This window comes from Trachemys scripta, chromosome 6 (genome assembly GCF_013100865.1).
Source record: "Trachemys scripta elegans isolate TJP31775 chromosome 6, CAS_Tse_1.0, whole genome shotgun sequence".
Taxonomy (NCBI): Eukaryota; Metazoa; Chordata; order Testudines; family Emydidae; genus Trachemys; species Trachemys scripta.
Genome location: NC_048303.1, coordinates 129,551,611 through 129,578,747, shown reverse-complemented (window position 1 = coordinate 129,578,747; position 27,137 = coordinate 129,551,611). Strand labels below are relative to the sequence as shown.

The following is a 27,137-nucleotide window of genomic DNA, read 5'->3' as shown; positions in this document are numbered from 1 at the left end:
TAATTCTATCAGCATAATGGTTTAATTATCAGAAACAGCCATCTACTTTGGGTTTATGGGCAAAATGTGACTAGAGGACTAACTCTTTTTTTTTTTTTTTTTTTTTTTTTTTTTTTTTTTTTCACCCTCAGTCTGAGCCTTAACACCATTCACATGTATTGTCCTTTACCTCAAACAAGTCCTACTGTTTTATTTTCAAGTGCTACAATTGCAGGGGGCTGGTCGTAATTTTATCTCTAACTTGGCTCTAAAAACAGTAAACTAGTTTGTGCCAGAACTTTTAGCCAAGATGGTATACCAGACTCTCTCTGAATGGAAAAATCATTGATCAAAATAAAGGAAAGGCCACTTGAATTTGTGACTGAGCCTAGGTTATTAAAAAATGGCAATACACTTACTACACAAGGGGGAATTGAAAATATAGAGAGCCTCTGGAAGAGTTCAGTTAAATTCAGATAAATTAATTTTAAAAAACAAATATAATGGTAAATCTGAACTGGTGGCAGCAACTGTGGGATGATTTTTTGAGGGGAAAATGGCTAGTGTAAGCAAAGAGTTGGTCTTGTATGCTAGAACGTTAATCGACCAATGCAGATTGCATGCTTTGCATCAATAAGGGGGGTGCACAGAGCCTGTCTTTCTCCCCACAGCTTTGTGTTCTGTCAGATCTGGAACCATGCTCAACACTTTTTATTTTTCAGTCTTTAATTTTGACAACATTCATTTACTGTACACTTTGTGTCACTTATGCTTTTAGCTGTTTGAGATTAACTTTTCAAGGTGGATCGGTTCTGACATGAAGAATTACCTTTTGGGAACTGCTCACATTTAAAAAGTCTGCTCTGTATGTACTGGGTCTAGGGTGGGGTTTTTCCTCCAGAGAGAGTTGTGCCATTTTTGTCACTTTGTCAATGCCATTGGGTTTAAACAGTTTCAGCAGGCATTTCATACTTAGCATCATGCATTTTGGCTCCATCCATTTCACACTTCAACATGGGTGTCAGATTTGCTGCATCAGCTCAGATCAATGATCCCTTTTCTTAGGTTCCTTCTATGAAGTCAGCATGGGAAGAGCAAGGGAAAATTCCTCCTCAACAAGGAGCAGTACAAACACTTCAGTGTTTGAGAGGATTAGGAAGATTTCAACACTGTTTAATCACTGCTTCTTTGAACACAGGCTTTCCAAGACATCAGAATAATGCATTCTGAGATTGACACCATTTCTGCTGGTCACACACGCAGACATCCACACCAACTACTTACTCCTCTTCTCGATAAGGACTGCTTGATGACCCTGATTATCAATGTGGTTTCTGCATTCAAAATTTGAAGTCATTGCCTTTGATTATATGCCCTGTATCCTCTGTCAAGTTTTTCTGGGGTGTAGGCTCCTCCATCACATATCTGTTCTAGTTCTTAAAAGTTACATTTCTAGTACAGCTTAAGTAGCCCTGCATATTCCCAACCTGAAGCAGAAATCTCTATAGCTAATCTTATTCCATTGCCTGTACATACTGCAGCGCCTCCCCAAAGGCTCAGGTTGTGACTGAGCAGTTCATTCCCCTGTCAGTTGAACTTGCCTGTGGTTTGTCAGAGGAACGTTCCTTATGTCTGACCCAGAGGAGATGGAGGAGAAGGTTGTGTTATACTCTACTTAAGTGATGACTGTTTTGCTTCTGATCTCAGATGTATGTGACCTCCATTCCAAAATAGGCTTCATTAGAGTATGTAATGTGTATTAAACTTAAGGTATTGTTGAAGTGGGAATTCAGTTGTACAGGATGCTCTCAATACATTTCAAATCCTATTTGAGCTGACCAGAGTTCTGTTCCAGTTGCTGTTAGGTGTTGCTAAGGCTGCTTGTTCTGGATGAATTCAATATCTATTTTAGTAGCTCTTTTAGATTTAAGATTTCATAGCCACTGTAACAATCATGAGATTCAGTAAAAAAACAACGAGGAGTACTTGTGGCACCTTAGAGACTAACATTTATTTGGGCATAAGCTTTTGTGGGCTAAAACCCACTTCATCAGATGCATGGAGTGGAATATACAGTAGGAAGATATATATACACAGTACATATGGGAAAAGATGAGAGTTGCCTTACCAAGTGTGGGGTCAGTTCTAACGAGACAATTCAATTAAAGTGGGCTGTTATCAACAGGAGGAAAAATCACTTTTGTAGTGGTAATCAGGGTGGCTCATTTCAAACAGTTGACAAGAAGGTGTGAGTAACAGTAGGGGGAAATTAGTTTTTAGTTTTTGTAGTGACCCATCCACTCCCAGTCTTTATTACATACTATTCAATGGATGTAGATGCCTCTACACCAACATTCCACATAAAGATGGACTACAAACCGTCAGGAACAGTATCCCCAATAATGTCACAGCAAACCTGGTGGCTGAATTTTGTGACTTTGTCCCCAAATGTGAAATAGTTGTGGGTGAGCACAATGTATACCTTCAAGTCAGTGGCACTGCTATGGGTACCCGTATGGCCCCACAGTATGCCAACATTTTTATGACTTAGCATTTTTCCCCTTGTTACTCACACCTTCTTGTCAACTGTTGGAAATAGGCCGTCCTGATTATCACTACAAAAGTTGTTTTTTTTTTTTTTTTTTTTTTTTTTTTTTTTCTCCTGCTGATAATCGCCCACCTTAATCTGTCTGGGGATTGGTCCTGCTTTGAGCAGAGGGTTGGACTAGATGACCTCCTGAGGTCCCTTCCAAACCTGATATTCTATGATTTGTTTTCCACTGCATGCATCCGATGGAATGGGTTTTAGCCCACAAAAGCTTATTCCGAAATAAATGTTAGTCTCTAAGGTGCCACAAGTACTCCACGTTGTTTTTGCTGATACAGATTAACATGGCTACCACTCAGACTTAAAAGTGGCAATTCTTCAACAAAAAACTTCAAAAAGTAAGTTATTTACTTATTCCCATAATACAAGAACTAGGGGTCACCAAATGAAATTAATAGGCAGCAGGTTCAAAACAAATAAAAGGAAGTTCTTCTTCATGGAGCGCACAGTCAACTTGTGGAACTCCTTACCTGAGGAGGTCGTGAAGGCTAGGACTATAACAGTGTTTAAAAGAGAACTGGATAAATTCATGGTGGTTAAGTCCATTAATGGCTATTAGCCGGGATGGGTAAGGAATGGTGTCCCTAGCCTCTGTTTGTCAGAGGGTGGAGATGGATGGTAGGAGAGAGATCTCTTATGTTCTAAAAACAGACTCAAACAAGAAACTGCAGAACTGGAATTAATTTGTAAGCTGTACACCATCAAATTAGGTCCCTTCCAACACTGATATTCTATGAGTGTGCCCTTGTTGCCAAGAAGGCTAACAGCATTTTGGGCTGTATAAGTAGGAGCATTGCCAGCAGATTGAGGGACGTGATCATTCCCCTCTATTCGGCATTGGTGAGGCCTCATCTGGAGTACTGTGTCCAGTTTTGGGCCCCACGCTACAAGAAGGATGTGGAAAAATTGGAAAGAGTCCAGCAAAGGGGAACAAAAATGATTAGGGGGCTGGAGCACATGACTTATGAGGAGAGGCTGAGGGAACTGGGATTGTTTAGTCCGCAGAAAAGAAGAATGAGGGGGGATTTGATAGCTGCTTTCAACTACCTGAAAGGGGGTTCCAAAGAGGATGGATCTAGACTGTTGTCAGTGGTACCAGATGACAGAACAAGGAATAATGGTCTCAAGTTGCAGTGGGGGAGGTTTAGGTTGGATATTAGGAAAAACTTTTTCACTAGGAGGGTGATAAAGCACTGGAATGGGTTACCTAGGGAGGTGGTGGAATCTCCTTCCTTAGAGATTTTTAAGGTCAGGCTTGACAAAGCCCTGGCTGGAATGATTTAGTTGGGGTTGGTCCTGCTTTGAGCAGGGGGTTGGACTAGATGACCTCCTGAGGTCCCTTCCAACCATGATATTCTATGACTAGGGAAGCTAGTGAGATGGTGTTGGCTGCAATGCTATCAATGTGATCAGATTCCTCTTTTATTTGCTTGGACCATAACTGTGTCTCTGCTGTTCCTTTGTTTAGTTTAGATTGGTGCTTGGATGATACCCTGCTGTCTGAGATTTAACCAGGGTAGAATAGAAGTTGAAGCAGTTGGATGGGGATTTTAAGATATTCAGATTTGCATTGTTAGAAATAGTCCTAGCGAGCATGATTTAGTGGGTAGAATGCAAGTGAGGTGGTTAAAGTGCTTGATAAACTTCATCATGGGGATATTGCCACCATAGTTAGGTTGGTATATGCCTATATTTACAGGTATAGATCCTACAATATAGATACGTGTATGTGATTTAACTCTTTCTAGCAGGATAGTAACTTTTTTGTTGTTTTCCCTTAAGAAAAAACTCACTCATGGAAGCTAAAGCCTCCTGATCACTCAAGTTGATTCTCTTTATTTATATAATATGGATAGATTCTATTAGTTTACTATTTTGGAAGGAACACAGTGGGGGTGCACTGCTATAGTGAACATTTAAAAAACGGAGCTGCATTTTCAAATTTAAAATGAAGTGAATTTCATGTTTGAAATGAACTATAGGTCAAAATGCAATAATTCCTGTCGTCATGGCTTGATGTATAATGGGCTCTCCTTACAAAGGTGAATTACATTGAATACAAAGCAAATACTTTGTAACATGTAACATGTAGTTGGACACCCTAGCATATGGTGGAGTGTTGTGATTCTGCAGTCTAAGTAAATGTTATGTAAAGATAGCTTTAAAAGAATCAGGAAAAGGAAATCTCTCTCCTGGTATAAACTTAATTTGATACTTCACCAGCTTTGAGAAAACAAAATCATTTAATACCCTGTTAACAGGATGTTTGAATATTGCCAGAAACTAGTTAAGCAAGAATGTCCTGAGTGATCATATGGCATAATTTTAAATAGTTTAGTTTTTAAATGAAATTTGGCACTCTTCCACCCTTGGTTTGGGTTCATATAACCTTTTGCCTTTATAGCTGGGCTGCTGCAGCAGTCTGTCTATCTACTAGACTGCAGCTCTGCATTTTACCACTGACAAGTGAAAGGAAGCAGTGTGACAGCTGATGCACAGTAACAGCTGGATTAGCACATGAATGATAATGAGTAAAGGATTAGCGTTAGCCACAGTTAAAGAAAATAACTTCACTTTTTTCACAAGTCACAGCCAAGGGAAATGGATGGAGGGGCAATAGGGGAGATCAGAATCTGACAGTTGAAGAATGGATTGTTCTGGGAAACAAATTGTCTAGGGATGAACGAGGACAGCAGCCTACTATTAGGGATCAAGTCTGGAGATCCAGGAGAGAGACTGCAAGTTTGATGCCTATAGTTGCTCTAGTTCCCCTGAGGTTCGTGTGGGGAAAATTTCCTTTGCACGAAGTTTAACTTTGGTGAAATCACACTGATGGTAACTAATATTTCCATGAATGTGGAGGATCACAATCCCTTAAAGTTTCAAAGATAAGTTCCAATTTCCTGGTTGCATCATATCTGACTTCAGACACCACTCAGCTTATAAAATGAAATATACCTTCACTACCAGAAGTGCTAGGGACTTTCACTGAAAAAGTTCAGGTTCTAAAAAGTATTGTAAAATCCCTTACAGTATTGGACTGATCCACTAGCAATTTTCTTTTTGGATATTTACAATCGAATCCAATTTGTGTCGCAAACAGTTATATTGGGTCTCTCATTTGACCCTTACCTAGCTTCAGATAGTACTACTAAATTCTTTGCTTCTCCAGGAACTATAACTGTTTCTGTATCCTCATTTTTGGAGAGGGAAAGTTCAGATACTGATGTGACTAAAAATCTACATGTATGCTTTTCTGTTTGTTTTGCATCTGCTCAACTTTTCTGTTGCTGTACTTACCCCTTTGGTGGATTTGTTTCCCCTGACATACTGTAGGTACGTGGGCAAAGACTATTCTGCTGCTCAAGAACTAATGGAAGATGAGATGAAAGAATATTATAATCAGAATCCCACAGTATTGCTAATGCAGTCTGTAAGCATTGGACAACTTGTCGCTGTACATGCTGAGGAAGATGCCTGGTTGCGTGCTCAGATAATTTCAGTGGAAGACAATAGAATAAAGGCAAGCAACTCTTCCATTCTGACACTTTGTGAAAAAGAATTAGTGTAAATAATAATACAGGTAATATCTGTGCATTTATCACAGCAGAATCACTCTGCAGTACTCAGCAACAAATTGCTTTTGCTCTTCATTATATGAAAACAGTGTGGTTTTTAAAATAATTACAGCATTGCAGCTAAAGTAAATGGTCTGTTGCATTTTTCCTGATTTTTATTTTAGGCTTTTCTGTGTTCACTGGTATCTCTAATACACTAATGTATCCTGTGCATCATTATGAAACTTGGAAGTAGTATCTCCATCTTCCTGATATAGAATGTAAATGCCAATAGATAACTAGAATGCTGATCTCCTGAGTCCAGTCCTAGTGCAGTTACCATAAGTCTATCCTTGCTGTGTTTTTTGCAGCTTAACACTAGTGCTTAGGCTCACTTACACTGACTGGGTATTCCTGTTATACTCAGCGTGCTGGTTAATAAAATACCTTGAACAAAACTATTGAACTCTTCACACTGCTGCAGTTTCGCTTCTTGTTCTTTGTTCTCTAGAGTCACAGTTGTATTTTTGGTGGCTCTACTTTTAGAGAATTAGAACATGACTGAACTGGAAGAGTTTTTAAGAAAAATTTCAAGCCTTTGTGTCTAGTGTCACTATGTAGTTATACTAACCAACCTTAAATTGTAGTTTTTTATTTATTGCAGTCTCTACTTCCCAAGTTAGCAGATCTTAGTGGAAGTATGTCATGCTGAACACACTTCTAATACTACTCCACTTCACAAATTAGTTTAGTGGAGACACACAGTTTTAAGTACCTGTTCCAAAACTGTGTGAGTTCTCATTCAGCTGGGAAATCATGAGATGAGGGAATCTGTCCAGTATTTGAAGGCTTTAGTGTTAGCTGCAGAAAAACTGCAAGGACAATAGTAGCTAATGTACCTCTGATTTCTCTCCAGATTACAGTTAACTGCACTGGCTTGCACAGTAGGAAGGCCAATGGTGCATTGCAAGAACAGCCTGCTTTCTGAAGTATCACTTCCAGATTTCTTGTTGAAGTCTGGCTTTCTGGAGTGTCTGGCTTGCACATCAGATTTTCAGAAAGGCTTCTAAATCGCTATCCATGAGCCTGGTGATCTTCAAGATGTTAGCATGGTGCAGTGTGTAGTTCAGAAAAACAAGAGACCATCTGTATAAGCTGCTACGAAGCATCACTATAGCTTCTTCTGTTCCAACCACCATCAGCCATTTTCTCCCACTGACTAAGCAATTTACTTATCGAGATGATATGAAGTCTGCTGTATTCTCAAACCATGTAATTATCAGAAATGAGACTCAAAAAGGTTCCATTCTCATAAAAACAAAAGGGAAATACCTAGAACTGCATTGAAATACTATTAAAGGGTCTGGCCTAAACCCACAAAAGCCAAAAAATTCAGAATTACCACTTTACTGCCATCTTCTGTACCATTCTGAGGCAATATGTACTAGAAAGCACTATCATTTTGTACCCTTCGAAGTTCTGATGTTCCAAGGAACAGCTAACACTGATCTTGCAGTGATTTCAGGAAAGAGAAAAAGGGTGTGGAGCACTTTTTTCTAAACTTTTTTTTATTGACATTAAGTTAGTTTGAAGAATTTTCATATAATGGTATTGCAAATTATATACCATGTTAATGAGAAACAGATTTTTAACATCTGGCTATATAAAAATGTGGTTACTAAATAATAAGTCCACCAAGTTTGTGTTTTCTGGATAAATCATTAAAATAGTACTAACATACTTGTAATATGAAAAATAAATGTTTCTCCTTTTCTTTCAATTATTAGGTATGCTATGTTGATTATGGCTTCAGTGAGATTATTGAAAACAACAAAGTGTACAAACTAGGTAGACGCTTCTATTCACTTCCATTCCAAGCTGCAAAATGTAAACTAGCAGGTAAGAGGAACTTTTTTGAGAGAGTTATTAAATATCTAGTACCATAATTTTGCCTGTAACTTAACAGAGGTTGGGACAGGAAAAGAGCTCTTACCCCAAAAACCTTACTGCCTACTTCAGAGAAACCTGGGAAATGAAGGTAAGGAATAGGGAGGAATGGAGTTGAAATAAAAACATTAATTTGATCTGTTATTTTGGCTAGATTATTAAAGCTGAGTCTGTTTTCAAAAGGCTTTTGTTTTACCAGAAGAAAATAAATTATTTTCTTGATTCTAGAGGGATCTTGAATGTATATTTCATGGTCAAAGCTTGATTTAAGACTAGAAAGAGATCAGTTAAAGTTTCTCTGGTTTTCTTAGTATTTATTTTATTTTTTAATGGAGAAAGCTAGTTACTCTCATCCTCCCTCCCTCCTTCATTCCTTTTATTACACTTGCTTGTTGCATCTTATTTATGTTGCTGGGCAGGTCTTCCAGACCCTCAAAGTTTGGAGCCCCATTATACAAGGCACTGTATAGACACATGGTATGAGTCCCTGTCCCAAAGAGCTTACAGCCTAAGTAGACGACAACAGACAAAAATAGGAGGAGAGAAAGGAAGGCAGCATTGCTCCATTTTACATATGGGGAACGGAGGCCCAGAGAGACTAAGGGTCAGACTTACAAAGGTATTTAATCTCCTAAAGATGCAGATAGACACCCAATAGGACTTACAAAAACCCCTAAGCAGGTTAAATACCTATGTCCCTGTAATACTTTCTTGGTATATCCAGAATTGTAAATCACCCTGTTACCCTTCTGCCTCAGCATAAAAGGAATCTGCTGGTGCTAAACTGAGTTACAACAACTCCTTCCCACTCCAGTTTTGGTAGCTAGACCCACAGATTTCTGTTCTAACTTTGCCTCCTAGGTTAACCCTTTGTGTTATTCAGTTCCTGAGCCCTCCAGAAGTGTCTCCCTGCAGTATCCATTCCGTTACTGGACGCTCACAGAAATTACCAAGTCTGCTTGAGAGTGTGTGTGTGTGTACACACACACCACTTGTTTGATTTAACTGGGAATTCACACTCTGTTTAATGTAACAGCACTGATATGTTTATAATAAAACAAAGAAGTTTATTAACCAAAAACTTGATTTAACTGATACCACGCAAGAATAGTAGACCGAAATGGTTACAAATAAAACAAAAGGCTAACAACATGCTTCTAAGTGACTAAAATTTAACTTGTTTGCAGTTTTGTTGTAGCTATTTCGGTCCCAGGATATTAGAGACAGGATGGGTGAGGTAGTATCTTTTATTGTACCAACTTCTTTTGATGAAAGAGACAAACTTTCGAGATTACTTTGAAGAGCTCTGTATAAGGTCAAAAGCTTGTTTATTTCATCAATAGAACTTGGTACAATAAAATACATTACCTCACCCAATCTCTCTCTAAAACTTAATGGGTTATAGCCTTGACTAAAGTAAGCGTCTTACCTCAAGCAGCCTTTCAGCATCACCCACCCATGTGGCAGGGTTTCCACTGTTTAGAGATGCAAAGAGAACTCGCTCCTTTGTCCCCTAAGTGATGGATAACAAGATGCCATTTTGCTTCTCCTTACATTCCCCAAAGTTCCATTGTCTTTATTTCAAGAGTCAGGATAACCCCCTCGGGTGAGACTCTGGTGTGCTGACACCATGCTGTTTCCTCATCCTTCTGGTAATTGGTGTTTACCTCAGAGGCAAATGAACTGCCCAATGTATCTGGCATCACCATACTTAATTTATATTAGAGACAGATTGATAACTCTTGTCTGGAAGAAACCCTGTTTTTTCCCTTTGTTTGGGTCAGTGTTAATACATTCATTTGACAGTGATATTAATGACCGGTGTGTCACGGGCTTTCATTTGGTATCTCACACAACGTTATTTAGAGATAGTTATGAGAGCAGCATGTAAGGTGTAGTGAGTTTGTCAGGCTTCATAGGAATTGCTGTTACATGGCAGTGAACCCATTGCCAGTGGGCACTGAGCAGCTGTTAGGATCACAATCCCATTGACTTAAATGGGAGTTTAGACCCTCTTGTAAATCTTACTAGGCATTAGGTCTGGCCAGAAAACAAGGTCTTAGAGTGCTTGGGTATGTCGGTTACACCGTGTGTCTGTGTGTGCATCCCATACACCAGTGTTGGGGAGTTTTCTCTAGTGGTACCTGTAGGGGTGGTTCCTCCTGCAGGTGAACTCCTTGAACTTGGAAGACTTTCCCTCAGTTCTTACCATCTGTGGTCACTAGTTGAAACCTTTTGTGTTCCCTATGAATAAACAGCCTGGTTCTTCTTTGAGCATATGTCCCCGTGCATGCTTCACTGCACTATGTGCATGCATTTGTGAGTTCTCAACCAGAGACTGCAGACTAGTATTTGTGGGCCCACGCCTGCGCAAAACAGTGTATCGTGCTCTGAATGAGAGCATATAGGGAGGCATGAGCCTGCCGCCGCTCAGTGCCTTCTGTACAGCCTGCAGCTCAAGACAGAGTTTTACTTATTGCTGTTTGGCTTCCTGCCTTGACTTGTGTATTTTGTTTTTACTGTTTTTGTCGCTTTTCTTTTAATTCTGTTTCATTATACCTTTCTTCCACTTTATTTTCTGTTGGTCAAGAAGAAGAGGGGGGGCTCTTCCCCTTCTTGTTGTGTTAACAATTCTACTCCAACACAAGATTAAGTCCAAAACCCCAGGGTTTAAGACCTATGAAACTTGCCACTGGTCCTTTCCCCACAGCAATGGACACCCTAGCTGCCTGTTGTGTTTGGGGGGACTCCCACAACCCTGCTAACATTTGACTGGGTTTTAAGGTCAGATCCAAGGAAGACAGGGAGAGTAAAATGAAGCTCATACTAATGGAGCATGCCTTGGCTCCTGAAGGGTTCACTTCTCTCCCCTATACATCGGCCTCTACATCACAGACTGTTGCAGCTTTGTCTGCAGCTCTGAACAATAAGACCTCAAAAGGGAGAGGCATTCTTCTCCCAGCAGGGAAACTAAGAAGAGGGGCAGATCACCACATGAGACCTCATATCCCTCTAAGGGTACAGCAGAGGCTCCTACTGAGTCCAGCACCAGGGAAGAAGCCCCTCTTGAATGTGTCTACCACAAGAGCAACTACTGAGGCAGCACCATCCGCTCCCTTGTGAAATAGCGAGACACATCGGGCTATCATTCACATCCCAACACCGGTATCTCTCAGTACCTCTGAAAGGGGACAGGACACTACAACCATCCTGGTACTGCAACAGCCCCCATCTCACTACCCAGTACCAACTCTAGCTTAGGTGAAGGATATCCGAGCCCTCCGCCTCTTTCCAGGTCCTTTCTTCAGAGGAGATTTTCTCTGAGCCTGAATTGTCAATTGTAGAAGGATCTAAAAGCGTCATCTCCATGGTACTGCCACAAAAGTAACATGTTGGGACTGGTTACACCTCCACTCTTTGGTACCTATTTAGCATATCATGCTTTCCCCTCACTTAATTCAGGGGAAGACTCCTCAGACTCAGATCTCTGTACAAGGATCTTTCCCGGTACCCTAGTACTCTACGCCTATGAGCTCCTGGCATGAAGACGAGCATGAGGAACCTACCAGACATTGTAGGCCCAGAGATTATGAATATCATTGGGGTCCCTCTCCTTATCCACCTCCCCAATGGGGCCATTACAGTAACCAACTTCATTGGATGCCTAGGAGAAAGCACCAATACCCACCTGTTTCTACAGAACATCCTCTAGTACAACACACCTTGGTTCTGCACATCTCTCTGGTACCAGAAGATGTATAAGAAGAATAGGAGTCTCGGCCAGAGGAGATCTCATCTCCATCTGGAAAGTCCATCTTAACCTCTGGATGAGGCAGTAATGCCACCCCCTCCCTCCTGTGCAAATGATTTCAAGACCTTCAAGGAACTTATGGTGGAGGCAACCTATGAGAGTAACTGTGGGACTCGATATAGGTCCTCGCCATCAGATAAGGAATTTAAAAGGCGGGACTTGATGGGAAGGCAGAACTATTGATCAGCCACTTTCCAATTTCGCATTGCAGTCTACCAGGCCTTGATGGCAAAATATGATTTCAATACATACTCCACGTTTACGCATTTTATTGAGCATTTGCCACAAAACCAAAAAGATCAATTTCTGTCTATCATAACTTATTATTAAAGGACAATTGATTGTGAAATCTTCTCTGCAAGCCATTTTAGATGCTGATGATACATCTTCTAGATGCCTGGCTGTGGCAGTGGTCATGAGAAGAGCATCCTGCTACCAATCCTCAGGACTTCCAGGAGAAGTTCAAAACATGATGGAAGACTTCCCATCAAAGGGCCTAAGCTCTTCAGTGAGCAAACGGGATTCTCTCTCCCCATGCTCAAGGACTCACCCCGACGCCCAGGGCAACATTGCAGTCATTGGGGAAGATGTGCTTGGAACAAAAAAACAATTCAGTAGATCTCAAAACACTCAGAGATTGGGACTATTCCTTTACCATCAGCATACTTTTCCAAAGGGTATGTCTACACTTACCTCCGGAGCAATCGATCCAGCAGGGGTCAATTTATCGTGTCTAGTGAAGATGCGATAAATCGACTGCCGAGCGCTCTCCAGTCGACTCCAGTACTCCACCGGAGAGAGAAGCGTAGGCAGACTCAACGGGGGAGTGTCAGGAGTCAAGCTACCGCAGTGAAGACACCACGGTAAGTAGATCTAAGTACGTCAACTTCAGCTACGTGAATAACGTAGCTGAAGTTGCGTAACTTAGACCGATTTTCCTCCCCCTCCCTCCGTCCCCCAGTGTAGACCAGGCCTAAGACTCGGATCCTTTCAGAAGAAAGACCATCGGGCCTCCAAGCCCTTCTTCTATCCAGTCAGCTCCTTCCTTTGAGACACTTTTGACACCTTAGTCATGGGCATAGAGTTCAGTATGCCTTTTCCCTGGACTAACGGTTGTGCAACTACCCCTCCTCTGGAAACTGACTATCCTGTTGCCTACCTGCTTGGGGGTACCTTACCTCAGACAAGTGGATAATGGAGGTAGTCAAAGTGATTATTATGTACAATTCCATTCTATTCCTCCTTCCCATCCTACCCCCGTCCCTCTTCAGGGATCCCTCTGACAAGGAACTCTTAAAGCAAGAGATCCATTTTTCCTTCTTCTGGGAACTCTAGAACCAGCCCCCCTCCCCCCCCCATCAGAGTTCACCAAAAGAGGGTTCTATTCCAATTACTTCCTGGTTCCCAAGAAAAGTGCAGGGCGGAGACCGATCCTCAGTTCAAGTTCCTGAGGTTATGTCCTAGCACAGCATTTCAGAGTGGTGACACTAGCCACCGTGTTTCCATCCTTAGATCCAGGAGACTGGTTCATTGTGCTCAACCTTCAGGATGCCTATTTCTGTTGTCCTCCACCCTTCACACAAGCATTTCCCACGTTTTGTGGTTGGGGCAGATCACTATCAATATTGATTTCTCCCCTTCAGACTCTCCACATCCCTGCGGGTGTTCACAAAGATTCTTGCAGTAGTAGCCCCTTGCCTACGTCAGTGGGGAATATCCGTGTTCCCATATCTGGATGTCTGGCTTCTCCAGGGCCAGTCACCTCAAGAGGCAAGAAGCAAAAAGGGCATTAATGTTATTTCAATATTTGGGACTCGCATCAACCACGAAAATCCATACTGTCTCAGGTTCAGAGAACAGACTCTATTTATTGGTGCTACTCTACTCCACAACAGCAAGAGCCTATCTACCCAAGCAGAGACTCTCCACCCTGTACAACCTAATCTCAGCGTAACAGTGCAGCCTGCAAACAGGTGAGGACCTGCCTAAAAGTCTTGGGCCACGTGACTCCTTGTGCGGAGGGACCTCAGGTGCCTCCAGACACAGATAAGAACAGTGTATACCCCCAAAAAACATAGCCTCTCCAAAAGCATCACAGTGCCTCAGCAGGTGTTGGACTCTTACCTAGTGAAAAGATCCAGAGAAGGTCTGTGTTGGAACCCCATTCTTGCATTCAGCGCCTTGGAAAACCTTTGCAATGGATGGGCGTCTGTTGGGATGGGGAACTCATCTAATGGGGGAGACAGCACAATCACATAGTCAGCATAGGAATCTGTGCTCCATATCTATACCTTGGAGCTATAAGCAGTGTGATAGGCTTGCCAACACTTCCTTTGTGTTATATGAGGTCTGTCAGTCAGAGTAATGCTAGATAACAGGACAGCAGTGTACCATATCAGAAGACAACGTGGAGCAAGGTCCTAGTCCTTATGCAAAATCACAAAGGCTGTGGAACAGGCTCATCACCCATCAGGTAGAAATATCATCAGTCTATCTACCAGAATACAACTGCAGACTCCCTGAACAGACACTTCTGGCAGGATCATGAATGGGAGTTCAAAGACTATCTTCTGCAGCATCTGACAGTACTGGGGTAGACCTCTTTTCCACCCTGAACTGTACAAAAATGTCATCTGTTCTTCTCCAAGGGAGGTCATGGTCATGACTTTCTAGGGGATACCCTAGTAACACCATGGCATAGGTCCCTTCTTTACTCCTAGCCTCCTATTTCATTAATTCTCAAGACCCTTCTCAAATTGCATCGAGAAGGGAGCAAGAGTGATCATCCTAGCACCCGCTTGGCAGAGTGGCATTCAAACCTCATCCACCTCTGAGATAACACCCCTCAAACTTCTGATCACAAAGGATCTGTTAACACAACTCAGGGACCCTTGTTTATTACAACCCTTCCTCCTTGAATATGAGAACATGGTTCCTCAATGACTCTCAAGCATGGAGTTAACCTATTTGAATAACGTTCATTCAGTTTTCTTATCCAGTAGAAAACCCAGTCTGTACTCACAAGACTTGCCTCCAAAAGTGGATGCTTTTCCTGTCCTGGTGCTCCCTCCTATCTTCTCAAGCACCAGAAGGTATGCTTTCCAAGATCCTGGATTGCCAGCTAGAGAGACCTGTTTCTTTGACGATAGGCACAGTATCAGAGTACATGGTCATTAACATAGCCTTTCACTCACCCATCCAAGGCTTCTTTGTCTTTGGCCACCTTACAGCAGCTAGCTTTCTTAAGGGCCTAAATAAATCTGTTTCTTCTGGTTCAACAACTGGCCCCAAATGGGACCTCTGCCTGATTTTCAATGCCCTAAAGCAGTAGTTTTCAAACTTTTTTTTTTTTTTCCTGGCGACCCAGTTGAAGATTGTTGATGCCCACGATCCATGATTATAGCGCTAGCCTGGCCCTAGCCATTAAAAGTCCCGGCTAAGGCAGGCTGGTCCCTACCTTTTCTGACACCGCGTTGTGCCCCAGAAGCAGCCAGCAGCAGGTCCGGCTCGTAGGCGGGGGGGGGAGGGAGGCGCACAGGGCTCTGCACGCTGCCCCCACCCTGAGTACCAGCTCCGCACTCCAATTGGCTGGGAACTGGCCAATGGCAGCTGCGGGAGGGTGGTGCCTGCAGGCGAGAGCTGCACTGAGCCGCTTGTGCGCCTAGAAGCTGGCCCTGCTGCTGGCTGATTCTGGGGCACAGTGTGGTCCACAGTGCCAGGTCAGGCAGGAAGTCTGCCTTAGCACCCCCACTGCGCCGCTGACTGGGAGCCATCCAAGGTAAGCCCACGCCCCAACCCCCTGCCCCAATCCTGAGCCCTCCCCAAACCCAGAGCCCCTTCCTGCACCCCGAACTCCTCATCCCTGATCCCACTTCAGAGCCTGCACCCCCCCCAGCCCAGAGCCCTGACCCCCTCCCGCACCCCAACTCCCTGCCCCAGCCCAGAGCCCCATCCCACACCCTGAACCCCTCATTCCCGGCCCCACCCCGCAGCTCTCACCCCTGCACCACATCCCTGAACCTCTCCCGCACCCCAAACTCCATTGGGTCGCGGGCATCAACAATTTTCTTCGACTGGTTTGCCAGAAAAAAAAAAAAAAAAGTAGGAAAACCACTGCTTTAGAGAGTGTTTCTTCCTGTGAGAGACCCAGCACCTTTGTGGGATCTAAATTTATCTGCTTTTATTGACCTCCTTTCATGCCTTAGCATCTTGCTTGCTTGTTTCTATATCTGTTGGCAAAGGTAGCCGCCTTAGTGGCCATCACCTCTGCTAGGAGGGTGGGAGAACTGAATACGCTGGTCACTGATTCCCCATTCACAGTTTTCTACAAGGCAGCATTCAGCCACACTGTAAATTCCTTTTGAATGTGGTCTTGGATTTCTATCTGAATCAGTCTGTCTACCTGCCATTGTCCTTCCCAAAGCTGCATATGCACTAGGACGAACAAAGACTCCCCATCTTAGACATTCCTTGATTGTTAGCTTTGTAGCTGGATAGAAGAAAGCCCTTTCAAGTTTCTTTCTCAATCTTTGTTTCTCACAGAGTGTGAGAGGGTCAACCTATCACAACTCATAGGCTTTTGAAATGGATAATGCATTATGATGCTGCAAAAGAGGTAATGCCTCCTGACAAGCTCGTAGCACACTCGACTAGAGCACATTTGACGTCAGCAGCTTTGTGGTTCGTGTCCCGATTATGGGCAATTGCAGGGCAGCAACATGGTTTTCCGTTCATACCTTCACCAGACAGTATGCACTGTCTGCTGCATCAAGGGAGGACACAAATGTAGGGAAAGCGTCACTCCAGAGCATGAGCCGTTTGTATGGGGGGGTGGTCACCCTTATGCATACCTCTAGGGAAAACTCTCCAGCACCAGTGCACATGTGCCTGCAGTGTATCTAGAACAGCGTTTGAGAAGGTAAGTAATCATTTTTTCTGTTGCATGAAAAGATTGGAGGTTTTGACACTTGTTCTTCTTCCTGTGTGTGTGTGGGGGGGGGGGGGGGCGAGCGACCCAAGACTCCTTAAATTTAAGGGATGGGGGGATAGGGAGGCAAAGATAGGGTGGGAGTGGCCTCTATCCTCCAAAATGGCCGATAGCATGGTTTACGCAGACTAGGGCCTGGAACCTGGGTTTTCCACATCCAAATGAGTGCCCTAACCGTTTGGCTATTTGCTGTTTGGGGATAGGAGATCTTTTTTGTCCAGAAATTCCATCCTGGACCTGAGAAACCTTTCTAATGAATGTTTTGTTGAAACAATATGTATCTGAAAAATTTCAGTTTAAACTAAAAAAAAAAATAAAAAATCTTTGGTTGGAAAAATTCCTGATCAGCTCTACTAGGTGACAATCTGCATCTTTAGTCACTTATTTAAGTCTGTAAATGTGACCTGAAGTGACTTGACCCAGGTCATGCATGCCTGTGGCAGACCTCGGAATTGAATCCAGGCATGAATCCCAGTCCAGTTGCCTTCACCACAAGATCATTGTGCCGCTCACCATATCTTAAATTACATTGTAAACTCTTCATAACAGAGACCTGTGGTGTGGCAGTGGTTCTGCCTGTGCTTCATTTCTGGTCTCCCACTGCTCCACCCAGCCTCTAACGCCTTCTAGGTTGAGGGGACTTAGCCTTCCACCCCTTCCAGTATACCCAAAGTCCCAATTAAATGCACAGAATGTAAACTCTTCCCTTCCTCAGGGATGCTGTGATAGACAGCAGCCCACACTGGTTCCTGGCCTTAGCCAATCTCGTCTCCCATCGTGAGAGCTCCAGGTCTGTTTTCCCTTTTTACAGAGCAATTAAAACTTAGAACCTACTGTAACTTGCATTTGTGATTGTGAAAATGGCCATGAGTGACCATGGAGAATATTTTTACTTTGGCATATTGCTTTCCTTGACAAATCCCCTTTATTAGTCTTGAAAGTGTATGATACAAACCCATTTAGGGGGTGGAAAATTACACTAAAGAAGAAATGTTACAGAAAACTAGGGGGAGGTCTCTTTACAAATACAGTACATCTCCTGTTGTGTTCTGATTCTCGGAGCTGAGCTCCCAACAGGGCCGGCACCAGCCCACCAAGCTTGTGCTTGGGGCGGCACCTGGAGGGGGGCGGCGCGATGCTCTGGCCGCCGGGGAGAGCGGAGCCCCGGCCGGGGCTCGCCGCCCTTCCCCCCCGGCGCTCCGGCCTCTGGGGAGAGCGGAGCCCCGGCCGGGGCTCGCCGCCCTTCCCCCCGGCGCTCTGGCCGCCGGGGAGAGCGGAGCCCCGGCCGGGGCTCGCCGCTCTTCCCCCCGGCGCTCCGGCCGGCCCTGGCTCCCAAACACAGGCAGCGATACTACACTTCCCTGTGGGAAGTTTCAGGGAAAATGATGGGTGGAAATTCTGAACTGCTTATTTCACAGGGCTGGAAGTCTTTTGTGATGATCCTGTTTTAGTGAAAGTTGTTGAATCACAAACCTGTGGCAAGATATTCGCTGTGGAAATACTGGAAAAGAGTGATATTCCGCTTGTTGTTCTGTATGACACATCAGGAGAGGATGATATAAATATCAACGTCACCTGTCTGAAGGCCTTGTGTGACAAATCTTTTGAACTACACCTTCAGGTACTATTTTATGATGTAATACTTGTTCATTTAAAATTCTGAAGTGTTAAATCATGGGGAAGGAGTACAATACCAGAAACTTGTTAAATTTCTTCCTTCAAATATTTTGTTGCAGGCAGATGCTTTATATACAAATGTTAGAGTAACCAACGTTTGCTCTGACGGAACCCTATATTGCCAGGTGCCATCAAAGGGCCTAGCCAAACTCTGCGAGATCTTGCAAAAGTTGGAAGACTACTTCCAGTACAAGGTGTGTAATGAGCAGGGAGCTGCTGAGGTAATATTTTTGACTGTCTTACACTCCCTGCATCTCAGCCTTACTCTTTACTGAGGCACAGAGCAGGAATTCAGTCTTTCAGGACTTGTCAGAAAGCATTAGTATTAAACAGGGCTGTTATGTAAAACCCTGACTGTAGCTGTTAATAATTGTTCTCAGCCAGCTTCAGAGTACCACACAATTTCTTAGTAAAACATTTAATAAACACAAAAGCTATTGTAAATAGTTTTTGGAATACTTATTCATAACTTCTTAAACAAAAGCTAGTAAACTGGATGTAGTAAATTTCCTGTTATCTCTCATACAGACTTCCCCACTTTGTTGCTATTATATATTTAAATGCAAGGTTTCAACATGACGGTTACACTTCTGTACGTTAGCGCGCGCACACTCTAATTCTCTTAGGTGATTTTTTTGGTCTTTATAGACAGATCATGATATATATAGTGTGTCATCTGCACTCTTCTGAGCTTGAAAATGGAAAAAGCTGAGTTGCAGCCAAATGCTTTGGAGCCTTGTCAGCAAACAAAAGTCTGGGGATCCTACCAGCTAGCAGCATTCCAACCCTTTAGTTAACAGTTGACTGGCTCCCTTGTTGGTGAGACAGAAATTTGTAGTCTGTATCGATACAGTGACACAGATACTGGGATCAGCATATCCACTATCCAGTCCCTGGATCTCTAAGACATTCATTCTGTAAAGCACTAGCTTTTCACCCACGAGCCATGTCGGGTAAGCCAAGTCACTGAGCTCTGCCCTGTTTTCTTTTTAACTGGAGCAAGGTTGCAGTTTAACTCAATTAGCTAATAGCTAAATGTAGGTTCCATAGTCTCTGTAGCCACTAAGGGTGACACATTCTCCCTTCCCTGATCCTCCCTCTAGGTCTGTAAAACACACTACAGTGGAGTCAAACATTAAGGAAGCCGTCTATTAAATAATAAGGAAAGCTGGACTAGCACTCACCTGTTTCCTAAGTGGTACAGGAATAGGGACACAGCCCTTGCAGCAAACATGTTTTCGTCCTGTATGGATCAGCCATTAAGTCCACAGGGCTATCTTTATCTCCTGTATTTATAACCTTTCCCCTCAGAATCTGGCTATATTCTCAAATGTTTGCCCTAAATGAAAACATCTCGTACAGCTTCTTAAAAAAGTTACTGAGCATGTGTAGCAACTGCCACACCCTATTTCTGGATGTTTCTGTCCCTCTCTTAGTGAGTCCCTCTGCTCTGCACTAGTCTTTGCAGAAGTACAGGCAGAGTATTCAAACAGAAATCTGTGATTACTTTCTTTGTGCCAAACAGTCAAATGCACTATAAAGCATGTGGGTTACATCTGTTTTCATATATGTAATGAGCTGAGATGGAATGAGGAGAGATTTCATTGTCAGCCCCTTTGGCTCCAGGACATTGAAGGTACTTGACATTCTAATACAAAGCTTGATGAATGTTTGTTTTAGTCTCCTTGCTGAAGCTTTTGCAAGCCATCTCTTGTAGTAGTCTCTGCTCTTGGTCTGTTACTTTTATGCTTCTCTGGATAAGAACTGTTTACAACCAACCCAATAGGTTTTCTGCTCATAAAAGCGATCAAGATGCTCTCCCCACCTCCCACCCCCTAAGAGATTCCCTTGTGCCTCTCATTCTTGTCTGACTTTTCTGATGGGCAGGGCTTTTGTAGAGGTGAGATGCAAGCCCACCGTGGCACTTGCAAGACCCACATGTCACATCAGAGTAAAAAGCAGTGCAGTTAAGGAGGAGACCAGTTTTTAAACCTTCTCCAGCTCTGCCTATCAAGGTTTAGGGCAGCTCTGGTGCTCATTCTCTCCCTGGAAATATAACCTTGATAGATATATATATATTTTTAAATCCCTTAGGTTAGATCCAAAGTGATAAACAGAAACTTCTTAAGTATCAGAGGGGTAGCCGTGTTAGTTTTGTATCCACAAAAACAACAAGGATTCCGGTGGCATCTTAAAGACTAACAGATTTATTTGGCCATAAGCTTTCATGGGCTACAACCCACTTCTTCAGATGCATGGCATGAAAATTACAGATATTGGCACATGAAGAGAAGGGAGTTATTTTACAAGTGGAGAACCAGTGTTGACCGGGCCAATTCAATCAGGGTGGATGTTGTCCACTCCCAATGATTGAGGAGGAGGTGTCAATACCAAGAGAGGGAAAATTGCTTTTGTAGTGAGCCATCCAGCCACTCCTAGTCCCTATTCAAGCCCAGATTGATGGTGTTAGGTTTGTAAATGAATGATAGCTCAGCAGTTTCTCGTTGAAGTCTGTTTCAGGGACATTCAATAGCAGATTTAAGAGTAGCCATTCTTCAACCAAAAAAAACTTCAAAAACAGACTTATTTACCCTTGTTTCTTTATCACAGCAAGCACCTGAATATTTCATCTCATTACCTTTCTGTGGCAAAATCTGCTTGTTCCCTTGTAAAGGAAAATGGGCACGTGTGGAGGTAAGAAACAGATTGTTGATTTTGTTTTTTTTACCACCAACTAACTTTCATGTGTCAACTGAAAATTGCTGCTATTCTTTGATTTCCCATGTAGCATCTGCTATTTTTGTAGGTCTGGGGGTTGGCTAAAATCTGGATCATCGTCATCTGAATTCTTTGACACTGATTATGGCATGTGTATCATTTTACACTGACTACTTACTCAAATAGTAAACACACATAAGTAATCTTTTACTTTAGCTGATGGAATGTGGAATAGATCCCTGTAGGTCTAACCCACTGTTTTTGTGTTGTCATTTAACAGATTTCATTTCACCAAGCATAGCATCATAAAATGCACTGACAACGTATTTTCTTCCATTTCCTTAAAATATTAATTTGCTTTTTAAAGATACTATGTTGATCTCTTGCTAGTATTGAGTTTTCCTTACCACTCGCATTCTCATTTCAGATAACAAGCGTTCACAGTAGTCGTGCACTAGATGTGCAGTTCATGGATACTGGAACAGTTGCATCTGTAAAAGTATCGGAGCTTCGAGATATTCCATCACAGTTCCTGAGAGAAATAATCTCAGTACCACCCCAGGTACAAACATCATTTTTAAGTAAAGCTGATTGCCTCTATACCTCTCTTGGCCATGTCTTAGTCTTGATAATTTTAATGTGTGCTCTGCAGTGATTTGTGACTTTAAAACGTTTTAAGATTGCCTGTTCTGCACTATGGACTACAGGGGTGTGAACTGCTAACTGCCTCTTGTGGACATTGCTGGCGCAAACTAAAAGGAACCAAAGTTCATGTTAACATAATCCTCTTTCAAACAGGACTACATTAACGTGAACTTATGTACCTTTTAATTTGTGCCAGCAGCATCCAAACGGCAGTTAACACAAAACACTTGGGTGCCCTCTGCAGTTCTTCTCTCACACACACCTTGTGGACCACACTTCAGCACAGTGTACATGTAGCCTTAGAATTAATGTTGCGTTGTGCATGCTAACGTCTTATAGTATACAGTTTTAAATGAATACAGATTGTTCTTGTGTGCTAACAGTAGAAGGCTGTGGCAGTAGTCTTACTGTATGGGTAAAGGGACTCCATTCTGCAGACCACCACATTCTTAGTGGTTGAAGTAACTTACAGCATAGTAGACTCCTCCTTTCACGGTTTTAATACCATATATCTTTTAATCCATCTGAGTTAGAGCTTGTAATAAACTACCTAGTTTCTGTGCAGGTAAACTTCAATAGTACAACATCATCATGTAATTAAATTGTACCATTAACATACTCATGTCTTTTAGGCTATGAAGTGCTGTTTAGCAGATCTTCCCCGTAACATTGGCATGTGGACTCCAGATGCTGTATTGTGGCTGAGAGATACAGTATTAAATTGTCCTGATTGCAGCATTAAGGTAAATGTAAATATCTCAAACACTTGAAATTCAATAAACTATGGAATACCGGATTGAAATGTGAATGAAGAGTTATAATAAAATGTCATCATAAAGTTACAGGAACTTGATACTTTCACCCTCCATCAGACATGCAGGTTTTGATTATAAAAAATAAAATTCTTTCAGGCTTAAAAATGTTTACCTACATTATTTTTGTTTGAAAAGCTATTATACTAGACAATTTACAGCTTTGTAGCCTCCCATAACATTTGTATTCTGTATGAATTCATCATTTTTGATACGTTTGATACAAAGTATATTTGCTTGTATTTCCCAGCAAATATTTTTTTATACAATACTTGGAATCTACATTTAAAGAAGACAAAGAATTTTCCTCCTTCCAAATTCTCCTATGCTAGCTCGGTATAATTCCTTTTCTTGCCCTTATTTGCTGGTAAAAAAAAGCAAAACTCTTGTCGTGCCACCTCATAAAAAAGGAAGTGGGTGGATGACCCTGCTCAGTAATTTTCATGTCTCCAGCAGGTGGAGGTAACTCTTCCAGCTGGCTAGGAGAGGAATTTTTTAGTTCTTATTTGCTTTTATTTCTACATGACAAGTCACTATCCACAAGCCAGGCTGTGACACTACGGTGCGCCAGCTTGCTGCTCAATAATGTCCCATGTGGACGCTGCTACAGCACAGTGAAAGTTCCACTCAGCCACACTCTGGGATTTTCACTGCGCTATAGCAGTGTCCACACCAGATGTTACTGCACAACAAACTGGTGTGCTACGGATTCGCACCCTGGCTTGCAGAGTAGTAACTAGCCAAGTAGATAAATTAAACTACATTGTGTTAGGACTTAATACAGTCCATTTGCAGACTCATCTCACTTTTTTTGGAATATGCTGAGTAGAAGTCAACCATTTGTAGTGTGACCTACTTACCTAATTGTCTGGGAGCACCCTTCAAAGTCTTCAGAGAGTCTGATATAATTAATACATTACAGGGGATCTTCTGAAAAATCTTGCCCCTAATTTCATTAGAGTACCACCATGAGTGCACCTTTTGAGAGGCACACTTTGTAGCTTTTCCTTTTCTTGTCTGCTTTAGTGTTGAATACTGCACATTTAAAATACTGCTGGTCTAGTCTGGCATATGTAAATATTGTAAAATGATGTCGTCAAATGTGTGGCTGTGTATGTTCCCGCTGTGTGCTGTCCCAGCTCTGTGCAGACAGCTGGCACCGCAAACCTCGATCAAACTGCCCAATGACCACAAGATCTGTTCTTCTTCGAGAGATGTCCCTATGGGTGTTCCACTCCAGGTGTTGGTGCGTGCTTGCGCCTTTGCTTGGAGATTTTTGTAGCAATACTCGTACCAGCCACGCATGCGCAGAGCCTGCCCCCCGCTCTGAGTCTAGCTCAGGGGTAGGCAACATTTCAGAAGTGATGTGCCGAGTCTTCATTTATTCACTTTAATTTAAGGTTTCGCGTGCCGGTAATACATGTTAACGTTTTTTAGAAGATGTCTCTCTCTAAGTCTATATTATATAACTAAACTATTGTTGTATGTAAAGTAAACAAGGTTTTCAAAATGTTTAAGAAGCTTCATTTAAAATTAAATTAAAATGCTGACCTTACGCCACCAGCCTGCTCAGCCCACTTCCAGCCTGGGGTTCTGTTCACCTAGGCCTGTAGCAGGCTGAGCAGGGCCTGTGGCCGGGACGCTGGCTGGCAAGGGGCCGGCAGCCGGGACCCCAGACCTGGGGGGGGGAGTTCAGGGGTCAGGGCAGAGGGTGCAGGGCAGAAGGCCAGGAGTGTGGGGGGATTCAGGGGTCATGGCCAAAGGCTGGTGGGTGGGGGGGTGCAGGGCAGAAGGCTGGATGTGTGGGAGGTTCAGGGGTCAGGGCAAAGGGCTTGGGGTGTGTGGAGGTGCAGGGCAGAGGGATGGGTGTGTGGGGGGGTGCAGGGCAGAGGGCTAGGGTGTGTGTGGAGGTGCAGGGCAGAGGGCTGGGGTGCTCCGCTCATGGGGGTGCTCCCTGCCCTGAGCGGCTGATGGCAGGGGGCTGGAAGGGATATGCCCTGTTCCACTCCCTTCCCCCAGGCTCCGTTCCTACCTCTCTCTGCCTGCTCTACGGAGCTGTGTGCACGCTGCCGCTCGGCTCTGCTCCGCTCCCCCTCCCTCTCTCAAGGGCCATTGCCAGCAGGGAGGGGAAGGAGGGGCCGGAACGCACCAAGCTGGGGGAAGAAGCGGGGGAGGAGGGAAGCTTGGCTGCTGCAGGACCAAGCTTCTGCCTCCTGCCCCCGCAGGGGAGAGCGGTGGGCGGGGGGGGCTGAGTGGGGTGGGGGCCAGGGCAAGAGGCAGAAGCTTGGTCCTGCGGCAGCCAAGCTTCCCTCCTCCCCCGCTTCTTCCCCCAGCTTGGTGCGTTCCGGCCCCTCCGCCCCTCCTCCTCCTCCTCACCGGGCAGGCAGCGTGCCACTCAAAATCGGCTCCTGTGCCGTATGTTGCCGACCCCTGGTCTAGCTTAATAGTACGCATGCGCGGCCAGTCCCCTCAGTTCCTTCTCTACCATTCCCGGCCTGAGACGGAGCTCAGCAGACTCGTTAAGAAATCCTTTCCTCTGGTTACAATTGCCCTTCTAGTTAGTTAGTTTGTTGTTAGTGATAGTTAGTTACCATTTCTATCTTAAAATTCGTTCCTGTCAGCCACAGCTGCTGCAGACATGCCTGGCTCCCCAGGCTTTAAGCGCTGCTCTACCTGCAAGGAGGCTATCCCTCTGTCAGATGGCCACTCACAATGTATAAAATGTTTGGGGGAGACCCACATTCCCCAAAGATGTGCCCACTGCAGCAAACTTCCAGGCCACGGAAGGACAGAGAGCTTAGACTGAAACTGCTCCTCCTTCAGAAATCCCTAGGGTCAGTTTCAGACCCAGGCGCTGATTCCAGCTCCACTGCCCGCCACAGCCCCCCCCTCAAAGAAGCACAAAAAAACTGCCAAAAAAGGGCAACTTTTGTCACCAAAGAAAGTCATGTGACATAAGATTTCTTCAGGCAGATCTACAACTTCCCTGCCTGTGCTCCCCCACTTGAGCACGTTTGATGAGCCGGGCTCCTCCGGCACCACGCAAAACCCGCCTGAGGCTGCAGCAGCGGCGCAAAGCTCCGGTGCCGAGACTTCAGGCTTCCAGCTGCCTGCCTCTCTTCTGGCACCGCGACTGACGCGGTGCCGACATTCCACGACCTGCCTGACCCTCTGCAGGCTGATATTGCTCTCCTGGCACTGGCCACAGCACCGACACCCGCTGGGCTGACTGGCAGTGAGCCCAGGCTCAAAACACCGGTGCAGAGGAATGTTTCCTCACTGCAACTTCCTCCTGCACAGCCTTCACCTCACTCAGGAGACTCAGCACTGCAGTTTACTCAGGCAAGAGATCTGCTGTTGTCACCTATCCTGCAGTCACCCCTGCTGAATGCCTGTTTCTCTCCAATGGCTGAGTCAGGGTCTGAACAGCTTTCCTCCAGTGAAGAGGAAGCGGGACGACAGGGGGATTTTTCACTATATCAAGACTCCCATCCCCAGACCCCAGTCAACAGAGGTCATAGAAAAATTACCTCATCCTATTCTCAGGATCCTGCCCCCGGGGTGTAAACCCCTGGATGGCACCACCTCTGCCCTACCCACAACCATGGCAACATTGGGCCCCATGGGCATCGTACCCTCGAGAACACATGCGCTACTCCACCTCAACCAGGCGCAACACCTGCCTAGCACCACCACCTGACAAACCTGCCAATGACACACGACACCAAGCAGCACTGTCACACTTGCAGGATCAACCAAGTCCTGCTCCTATTCCAGTAGAGCTGGAGGTATCGCCTAAAGAAGCGTTACTTCCCCCTCCTCCAACATCGTCGGATGACTTCTCAAAATTCCAAGATCTTTTTTTAAAAGAGTTGCCAGTGACTTGAGAATTAACTTGGAGGAAGTCCTTGAACAACAGCATGAGTTAACTGACATCCTACAGCCCTCTTCTTCCTCTAGGGTTGCATTAACAATCAACGTAGCCCTTTTAGAACCTGCTAAGTCCATCTGGCAGACTCCAGCTACAAGCCTTACCTACCTGTAAACAAGCGGACCGGAAGTATTTCATCCATTCTAAGGGCTCTGAATTCCTTTTTACCCATCCAGCGCCAAATTCAGTGGCGGTAGATGCAGCCAACCGAAGGACCAAACAGCAGAATTCCCGCTCCACCCCGGCCAACAAGGAAAGTAAATGCTTGGACCTCTTTGGTCGTAAAGTATATGCATTCTCAATGCTATAATTTCATATTGCTAATTATACTGCAGTTCTTGCAAAATATGACCACAGAAACTATAATAAATTCATGAACTTTATTGATGACATTCCAGAACAGAAGAAACAACAATTCACAGCTCTGGTTTCCGAGGGACAAATCATATCACGTACCGCTCTTCA

At 43.9% G+C, this 27,137-nt stretch overlaps 1 protein-coding gene and 1 long non-coding RNA gene across 4 annotated transcripts in view; one reads left to right on the top strand and one right to left on the bottom strand.

Annotated features, from left to right (window-relative positions):
- The window catches only part of TDRD7 (tudor domain containing 7), a 129,711-nt gene that overhangs the window by 78,915 nt on the left and 23,659 nt on the right, over positions 1 to 27,137 (top strand). For all 3 annotated transcript variants that reach the window (XM_034773177.1, XM_034773176.1, XM_034773178.1), the window contains 7 exons: positions 5,924 to 6,110; positions 7,932 to 8,043; positions 18,308 to 18,510; positions 18,626 to 18,760; positions 21,177 to 21,260; positions 21,712 to 21,846; positions 22,562 to 22,672. In XM_034773177.1, coding sequence (XP_034629068.1) covers positions 5,924 to 6,110; positions 7,932 to 8,043; positions 18,308 to 18,510; positions 18,626 to 18,760; positions 21,177 to 21,260; positions 21,712 to 21,846; positions 22,562 to 22,672 — 967 coding nt within the window. The remainder of the gene's footprint in view (positions 1 to 5,923; positions 6,111 to 7,931; positions 8,044 to 18,307; positions 18,511 to 18,625; positions 18,761 to 21,176; positions 21,261 to 21,711; positions 21,847 to 22,561; positions 22,673 to 27,137) is intronic.
- Positions 12,169 to 19,854, bottom strand: LOC117878751. Its single transcript, XR_004646073.1, has 4 exons — positions 19,751 to 19,854; positions 14,925 to 15,039; positions 14,027 to 14,132; positions 12,169 to 12,494 (listed from the first exon to the last, which is right to left on the bottom strand). It is a non-coding gene; the product is annotated as an uncharacterized LOC117878751 (long non-coding RNA).